This window comes from Idiotropiscis lumnitzeri, chromosome 13 (genome assembly GCF_059441095.1).
Source record: "Idiotropiscis lumnitzeri isolate Australia: NSW breed Sydney's pygmy pipehorse chromosome 13, RoL_Ilum_1.0, whole genome shotgun sequence".
NCBI lineage: Eukaryota > Metazoa > Chordata > Actinopteri > Syngnathiformes > Syngnathidae > Idiotropiscis > Idiotropiscis lumnitzeri.
This window is the reverse complement of record NC_142403.1, coordinates 2,395,262-2,404,494: the sequence shown is the minus strand read 5'-3', so window position 1 is coordinate 2,404,494 and position 9,233 is coordinate 2,395,262. Positions and strand designations below refer to the sequence as shown.

Here is a 9,233-nt window from a genome sequence, read left to right as displayed (position 1 = left end):
GAACCCCTTTTATGCCCCACAGTTGGAAGTAAAGCAGATAGAAACTATCATTAATCCTACTCGCCTGGCTCTTTTTATCTTAGAGAGGTATGCTGCAGATAAAACTGATGCTTCAAATTCAATGTAGTTGTTTGTGGGTCGTAAAAACTTCAACTCTCAACAAGTAAACCCAAATTATTTGCGTCAAAATTTTAAATGTTGCTGATTGAGTTGCAGTTATACTGCCACCTGCTGCAAAATTACTGTCTCTGCAGTCTGCATAAAATCATTATGAAACTACTGCATTGCACTCAAAATTACATGATGTAGTGGTGTTATGGTGTAATAATATAGACACTATTTATATTTTATACATCATATTATTTATTCAGAATATATTTGAAGAACTGTTGTGCTCTTATGTGTCTAACATTTTAACCAGTGATTCCCCTCTTGTTCCCTGCAAACACAGCAGATAAATTTACATATTAGCACATATGCAACATCCTCACTGTCACTGTGTACCCACCTTTTTCTCTAACGGTATACATAGCTATTGTGCCAGCTTTAATATGGTCAGTTACATGACAGTGAAGCATCCAAGTTCCAGGATACTGAGGACGCATTTTTACTGTCTACACAGGGTAAAGGAAAGAAGAAGACAGCAAATATTTACAGTACAGTCTGTTCAAGTTTTAGGAGAATGTTGCTGCAGCCAGCTGACCGCAATATGAATGACAGCTTTACCTGGAAGGTGGCTGGAGAAAGCTGAAACACATCAGTAGTGTGCGGGCCTCCACCCAGCTGGTGAAAAAAGAATGTTGGAGGTTTTATTTTCAATTTAGCAATGCTCCCATATGACAATGCAATTTGTGTTCCACACGTACCTTATACTCCACGCTGTGTCCATGCCAGTGCACACCATGCATGTCCACCACATTTCCCATACCCATCAGGTACCAGTAGACCTTATCTCCCACCTCCATGTTCAAGCCGTTAAGGTTGGCGTATACAAAACCATTAATAGCTAAATGTATGCACAGAGTACAAAATGAACAGTTAAGGAATTAAATTCCAGTTTGTATAGTATTTATAGGATGTATGTAACACAGCTTAGTTTTTAAAGTCAACAATGTGCTTCACGTGCTTTTCTGACCATGCATCTTGTTGCTCTCTATGAAGTCTTCGTCATCCTTCAAATTTGGTCGTGGGTTCCTGATGTGGGTCCTGATGTTTTCATCCAAATACCTGGTATGTAAACATTGCCCATTGAGCCACTGTTCTGACATAAATGAAGTATTGCAAGTGGAAAACACGTAAAAAAAAAAAAAACACAAAAACATATTGTGCACTTCAAGCTGGACACTTTAGACAATGTTTCCTGTTTGTTGAGCCAAGGCACATATTTTATAATTGAAAAAAAAAGCACACTGTTGGGTATTTACCATCTTAAATAAATGAGCACAATCCAGTTTCTCAGTTAACCATCTTCTTTTCATCACTTCGGTCAAACAAACCTTCCAATTCCTCCTCTAGTCCCCAGCGCCCTCGCCTGGTGAATTTGCAGTTACATCCTGTTACTTGTCATCAATACATACCCCCCCTCCCAAAAAAAAAAACCATGTCTGCAAAAAGTAGATTCAGTATGCTGAAGTAATGACGGTCCTGTGTGAAATTTAGGCCCGTTTCGTTGAACACAAAATATATTCTGTTGTATTAATGGGAACATGAGTAACACAGAAAAACACAATTAATTCTGCCATTATTCGAAGAGCATTTCATTCTACCCGTCACTCTATGTTGCTAGTGTAGGCGTAGGAGTGGTTCATGTGCTCTAATCTCAGTTTGTTATGACGGGTTTGTGATGACGTCAGAGCGGTGCGACAAAAAGAAGTCTGTTAATGTGTTGAACTGTTGCCGATTGAAAATAAACGGGCGGCGCTCCCAAGTTGATCCTGAGTTCTTATTATTGTTGACAAGATCTCATAAAGCCCCTACACTCGGACGTTACACTAGCATAGATAGATAGATAGATGAACAACGATTCATTATATGTAGTAAATACATAATATTTTCAGAGAGTTAAGTGAAATTTGATGCTCTCTCATAGCACAGTGGTGTTGAATAACTTCTTTTTTTCTTTAGGAGACCGTTATTTAATGTGTTCTGTAAAAGACTATGGGCCTATTAGCGAATTTGTTTTGCAATACCGAACTTTTCTTTTGACTTCCTGTTGGGCGGAAGTTTTACTTTGAAGGAACACAGAAGTGGATAACGACTGAATGGATGGTATTTGACAGTGCGTATCAAGACGATTCTGGGAAAAAAGCTAAAATGATTCTCAGATGACAAGATTGGTAATTTAAAGATACTTAGCCCAGTTGAAAGTGGCAATAAGGTGAATATTTGTTTTTATCTGTCTACAGATTTATGTTTGTGATTCGAATATGCGTTTAATTAAGTGCACTTTGCATGTATAGAGATAATTACAACTCATGGCGTCATGTTTGTTTATTTTCTAGCGCTTAACGGTGTAAGAGGTTTTGTGTACGAGACAAAAGGAATTAAAGGAGAAACTTCGGACCAGCAGTAAAGCTTCATTATTTCAACCGTCGCTACATGTTCATTCAACTATTTTATTAAATTATTGTGTAACTATACTCACCAGCTCTCATTCTCATCAAATACCAGCATCAGCAAAGCAAACTCCTCTATTTCCTTCTTCAGACCCAAACTCCTTGAAGCGACAGTTCAGAGTACATGTTGGCATCATGTATTATTTAATGATGTGACCCAAGATACATTACAAATCAATAATACAGTATTTTTAAATCTTGACATCACACAAACACATTGTGTAAAATAAGTTATGATGTGTTACCTTACCACCAATACCAAATATTAAATTTGCCGAAATCCTTACCTAGACCAACTACGTCGACAGATGACCAAGGGACCAATTAGACCACTGTACAGGTCCTGGCAGACAGGGGAGGTCAAATGTCAGTGCGTGCGTGACTTTGTGCATGTGTGTGTTGTCATTAGCACACCTTGGCAACGTCCACAGTGGAGTAGTAGGCTGACACAGAGCACTCCTCTTGCTCAGTGGTCGGTCCTGTATTCTTTGTAACATACCACTCATAAGTGTGAGTCTCACCTGGAAAACACACAGCATTTAACGTATGTCACCAAGATGTCATTAACATTAACTATAATTTACAAGCAAAGATATAATAATAATTCCTTTTATTTATAGGCGCCTCTCGGGGCACTTACGGTCACCGTACATCTTAATTAAAAGAAGGAGTACAATAAAAATAACAGCATAAAACATCAATCAAAATGGCGAATGATTTAGCAGAGCTGAGCACTTGACCCTTTTTTGAAGGTCAGTCCCCCATCCTCCGGCCGTGATCTTTGTACCATTCCGGATTTGACTCGAATCTCCGGCCTTATTCTTAAAAATTGTCGGCCTCCGACCCCGTTCCAGCCTCCAGATGGTTAATGTTACCGCGGTCAGGTGTTTGTGAGTTCCAAAGACAGGGGGCAGATCGACTGAAGGCTTTGCACTCCCCTGGACCCAGGCGGACAGAAGAGATGGACGATGAGGTGGAGTGAGGACAACGATCTAAGAACGCGAGAGGCTTCAGCAATGTGAAGGAGGTCCAAAAGATATGGTGGAACAAAGTTATATGTAGCCTTATTTATCAGTATTTTGCATTAGATGCAGCGGCAGACTGGGAGCCAGTGGAGCTTTTGCAAGACTAAGGTGATGTGGTGAATGAAGGGGTCTGTGTATGATGAGAATCCCAGCAGTGGAGTTTTGGAAATGTCATTTTTTTACGTGACTTAAGAGGCTATGATGAAGGACCGCAGTATTGTGGAGGGTGAGGGATGGATTGAGCTGATTGTTACATAGAAAAAGTCTAAAGATTGGCTGATGTTTATGTGTGATTGGAAAGGAAGTGTGCAGTAGAGACTCTTAACCCAAGGGTGGGGGAAATAGAGGAATTGTCAAATATATTGGAAAAACTGTCAGTTTTGGATAGAGTGGATTTGGTACCTATTCAAAATATTTCAGTTTTATCACTCTTGAGTTGGAGAAAGTTGGTTCAGAACCAATGTATGAGTGCATGGGAAGCAATCAGAAAGGGCGGAAGGAGGAAGAGGGGGATTAGGTTTGGCAGAAAGGTAGAGTTGGGTGTCAGCAGCATGTTTTTTTCCAGAGGTGGGCACATGTTTTGCTGCCAATTAATGAACAATGGGGAAACTTAAAATAAATGACAACGCTCTGACAGAAAAAGATTTTCATCAGTCACCACGGACCTCTCAGTCAGTCGCAGACTAACAGAAACACGTCGCGCCTGTTACATGTGTGTTTGGGGGTTGAATACAAGCGGGGTTACTTCCATAGACTATATATCAGGGGTCGGGAACCAATGGCTCGCGAGCCAGCTGTGGCTCTTTTGATGATTGCATCTGGCTCGCAGATAAAACAAAATATTCTCACTTGTTTTAATCCATCCATCGATTTTTCACTGCTCATGTCCTGTTCAGGGCTGCAGTTTGATGCAGGAGCAATTGTCCATTATTTTAATTGGATGATACTGGCCTACGTTGGCCGTTGCTTGGTAAACAGGTAAACGCCCCCTTTTGAATCAGTCTGCTCGGTCATTAGAAGATGATGAAGAAGATGGCGAAAAGAAAAAAGGATGACGAGTATCATACATTTCGGGACGAATGGACCGAAGAATTCTGTGGTGTGTCTAATTTGCAATGACAAAATTGCATCTATGAAACGGTCGAATGTAAAGCGGCACTTCGACACGCGCCATGCTATCAAAATACCCTGCGAGAGACAGCAGAAAGAAAGCGTGCCAAGAGCTACTGAGCAGGGTGCAAGCTAGCCAGCAGCAACTCCGCGTATGGACCCGGCAAGGTGACTATAATTCCGCTAGCTTTGCTGGATCTTTAGCAATAGTGAGGAACGGAAAACCATTCACAGATGGCGAGTATGCTAAAACGTTCATGCTGGATGTAGCCAATGAACTTTTTGATGATCTTCCGAACAAAGACAAGATAATCAAACGGATACAAGACATACCTCTGTCGGCAAGAACTGTTCATGATCGTACCATCATGATGGCAAACAAAGTGGAGGAAACGCAAGTGAAGGACATAAATGCAGCGCCGTTCTTTTCCCTGGCTTTGGATGAGTCAACAGACGTGAGCCATTTGTCGCAGTTCAGCGTGATTGCACGATATGTTGTTGATGACACACTGCGCGAAGAAAGTCTTGCTGTTCTGCCAATAAAAGGGTCCACAAGAGGTGATGATTTATTCAAGTCTTTCATGGAGTTTGCTCAAGAAAAAAATCTACCTATGGATAAACTTCTCTCAGTGTGTACTGATGGTGGGGAAAAACAAAGGATTTGTGGCGCTTCTTTGTGAACATGAAAATAGACCCATCCTAAGTTTCCATTGCATTCTACACCAGGAGGCACTTTGTGCTCAGATGTTTGACGGGCAGTTTGGCGAAGAGATGTCGCTGGTCATTCGTGTGATCAACTTTATTGCTGCCCGAGCCTTAAATGATCGCCAGTTTAAAAAACTGCTGGATGAAGTTGGAAATAACTCTCCTGGTCTGCTTTTGCACAGCAATGTGCGTTGGTTGTCAAGAGGGAAGGTGCTTAGCCGTTTTGCGGCTTGCCTGAACGAAATCCAGACTTTCCCTGAAATGAAAGGCATCGAGCATCCTGAGCTAGCCGAAACTGAGTGGCTCCTCAAGTTTTACTATCTCGTAGATATGACTGAACATCTGAACCAGCTCAACGTGAAAATGCAAGGCATTGGAAATACAGTGTTATCCCTTCAACAAGCTGTGTTTGCTTTTGAAAACAAGCTAGAGCTCTTCATTGTGGATCTTGAAACAGGTCGTTTACTACATTTTGAAAAACTGAGCCAGTTTAAAGATGGATGCACAGCAAGTGAGACCATTCAAAACTTTGATCTCCACCAGCTAGCTGGCTTCACATCCAGTCTCCGACAGTCCTTCAAAGCACGCTTTGGAGAATTTCGTGAGCACGCTCGTCTTTTTAAGTTCATCACCCATCCAACCGAGTGTTCACTGAACACAGCCGAACTGAGTTACATTGCTGGTGTCTCCGTCAGAGATTTTGAAGCAGAAGTGGCTGACCTGAAGGCCTCAGACATGTGGGTGAACAAGTTCAAGTCACTGAATGAAGATTTGGAAAGAATCACACGACAGAAAGCGGAGTTGGCGAGCAAGCACATGTGGACAGAAATGAAAAAACTTCAACCCGAAGACCAGCTGATTCTCAAAACTTGGAACGCGCTTCCTGTCACATACCACACACTGCAGCGTGTGAGTATTGCTGTGTTGACCATGTTTGGATCTACGTATGCATGTGAGCAGTCATTCTCACATCTTAAAAACATCAAGTGCAATCTAGGATCACGTTTAACGGAGGAAAGTCTCAACGCTTCCATGAAGCTTAACCTCACCAAGTACCAACCAGACTACAAAGACATCAGCAAATCCATACAGCACCAGAAGTCGCATTAATGGTGAGTATTATAACAACATTATTTAAAAGAATAAATTCAGAGGCTTATTATACTGACATTTAGTTGAATTCACTTTTAAAATATATTATATGGCTCTCACTGAAATAAATTTCCAAATATTTTGCTTTCATGGCTCTCTTAGTCAAAAAGGTTCCCGACCCCTGCTATATATGAAAATGCTTTGCTCTTTCTGTACAGTAGGAGCTGTAATCAGCCAATGAAACAAGAAGAAGAGGAAGCAGAAGACGAGAATGATGAGCATTTAGAGACAGGAGTAGAAATCCAAGCTCTGGATGGAATATTACCATTGGCCACAATGCGGAGAGGGATTCTGGTTTAGGGAAACTATTTTACACTTAAAAGTAAAACATTTTGGCATTGTAGGAGTTAAAACACCGGCAGGCAACCACCATATAAACAGTTCAATAGTGTACGTGAAACGTATGTGAGTGTTATGCAGTGTTGGTGGTAATGTGTTTCAAAAATAACGGTACAGTCAAATAACATTACATTTTGGCAGTAGCCAGGTAATGTGAGGACTTACACTCAATTTCTTTGTAATATTATTACAATTACTCAGTCTGGTAACGTGTTACAAATTTTGGGTTTTGACACAACCTTTAATCAACTACTATAAAAGTGAGTGCAACTTTTTTCCTCACTTACTGGGTCAGCTATTAAAAGAAGCTACTCTCACAATCAGCATTCTTTGACTCCTTGCAAATGTAACACAATAAGAACAAGCGGATTGATCATTTAAACTGTATTTGAAAAGTTTCATTTGTATTTACACAATAATCAGCCTTCTTAGTGGTTGAGAAGTTAGTATTTGCGACACCAATCACAGTCATGGGTGTATAAGTGAAAAGCAGCGAATAAATTACGAAGATTTGTCAATTGCAGAATATAAAACAGTGGTCATTCTGATTGGTTCGCAATCAAAACGCAAATCGTCTGCGTCGAAACCGAAGACGTGCGATAGCTGATGACGTCATGCTATGGCACCTCCAATCGGACAAACTACAAAACGCACCATTAAATTAGAGTCTTATGCGCTCATTTATTATTTCCATATTTTTGTTAAATTACCTCAAACCTTTTTCTTAATGGAGTAAAGAAAATTACAACTAAATGAATCCATCCATCCATTATCTGTAGGGTTGCTGGAGCCTATCCCAGCTGTCTTCGGACAGTAGGCGGGGGACACCCTGAACTGGTTGCCAGTCAATCGCAAGACGCACATAGAAAGAATTATCCGCGCTCATATTCATACTTAGGGGTAATTTAGAGTGTCCAATCAACCTGCCAAGCATGTTTTTGGAATGTGGGAGGAAACCAGAGTACCCGTAGAAAACTCACGCAGGCACGGGGAGAACATGCAAACTCCACACTGAAAGGCCAGAGTCGGAATCGAACCCAACGACCTCTACACTGTGAGGCCATCGTGCATCGTCCACCTTTCCACCCAACTAGATGAATTATTTTGTGTGTGTGTATGTATATATATATATATATATATATATATATATATATATATATATATATATATATATATATATATATATACAGTGAACCCTCGCTACTTCGCGCTTCACCTTTCGCGGCTTCAGTGCTTCGCGGGTCTAAAAAATATTCGGGGGCATTGTAGTTTCGCCGAGCAGCACGAGGGGGCGCTGGAGCGGTTAGACGGCCGGCGTGCGCCGAAGAGGAGAGTGGTCGAAGAAGAGAGTGGACGAAGAAGAGCATGTTCCCCCGGACACGATTTGGGGCGACGTTTCGCGCGGTTCGGACCGTACCAGAGCTCCGGAGGAGGCCGGCGTGCGTGGCAGTTAAGCCGAAGAGGAACAACTTCCGCCCGGGCACTAGCGGGGCGACATTTCGCTCCGTGCGAGAGCTCCGGAGGAGACCGGCCGGCGTGCGTGGCAGTTAAGCCGAAGAGGAACAACTTCCGCCCGGGCATGAGGGGAGCGTGAGGCTGTCAGTTATGAATGAATAAATAAATAAATGAAAAATGCCACCTTTCATTTCACAGGGTACACCGGATGGCGTACCAGCAGGTAAAAGTCGAAGTAAATAAATAAGTACAAAAAGAGGTAATTGAATAAATACAAAAATAATTGCTGGGGAATAAAAAAATATTAAGTTTTAATAATAATTTTGTTTTTTTTTTGTTATAACATGAATTTCACTCTCTCTCTCTCTACCCGTGTATATATATATATATATATATATATTTATTTTTTTTTTTTTTAAGCATTTTTGAAGGTGCGCCACTACTTCGCACCTATATATATATATATATATATATATATATATATATATATATATGTATATATAGGTGCGAAGTATATATAAGTATTTTTTTTCATTTTATTTTATTTTTTTTTGAAGGTGCGCCGCTACTTCGCGGATTTTCAGTTTTCGCGGGTGGTCTCTGTCCCCATTAACCGCGATAACCGAGGGTTCACTGTATATATATATATATATATATATATATATATATAGCCACCGTATGATGTAGCGACTCGGATTTATTGTGGACTCCATTTACCGTTTTAGTCGCATTGAATTTTTCATCCATTGTCCTATGACTTTTTTATAGGTCTGTTGATCGAGCGACTGGCGGAGCGGTTAAATTTACTGATGGAAGCGATGACGGACGTGCG

The 9,233-nt window shown here is 41.0% G+C and overlaps 1 protein-coding gene across 1 annotated transcript in view; it reads right to left on the bottom strand.

Moving 5' to 3' along the window:
- Positions 1-339: 339 nt before the first annotated feature.
- cp (ceruloplasmin) overlaps positions 340-9,233 on the bottom strand; it is a 33,040-nt gene continuing 24,146 nt past the window's right edge. The window contains exons 17-24 of the mRNA XM_088312558.1: positions 3,030-3,136; positions 2,903-2,958; positions 2,645-2,716; positions 1,136-1,227; positions 867-1,006; positions 727-783; positions 509-614; positions 340-439 (exon numbers count right to left, since the gene is read on the bottom strand). Coding sequence (XP_088168684.1) covers positions 414-439; positions 509-614; positions 727-783; positions 867-1,006; positions 1,136-1,227; positions 2,645-2,716; positions 2,903-2,958; positions 3,030-3,136 — 656 coding nt within the window. The 3' untranslated portion in view covers positions 340-413. The remainder of the gene's footprint in view (positions 440-508; positions 615-726; positions 784-866; positions 1,007-1,135; positions 1,228-2,644; positions 2,717-2,902; positions 2,959-3,029; positions 3,137-9,233) is intronic.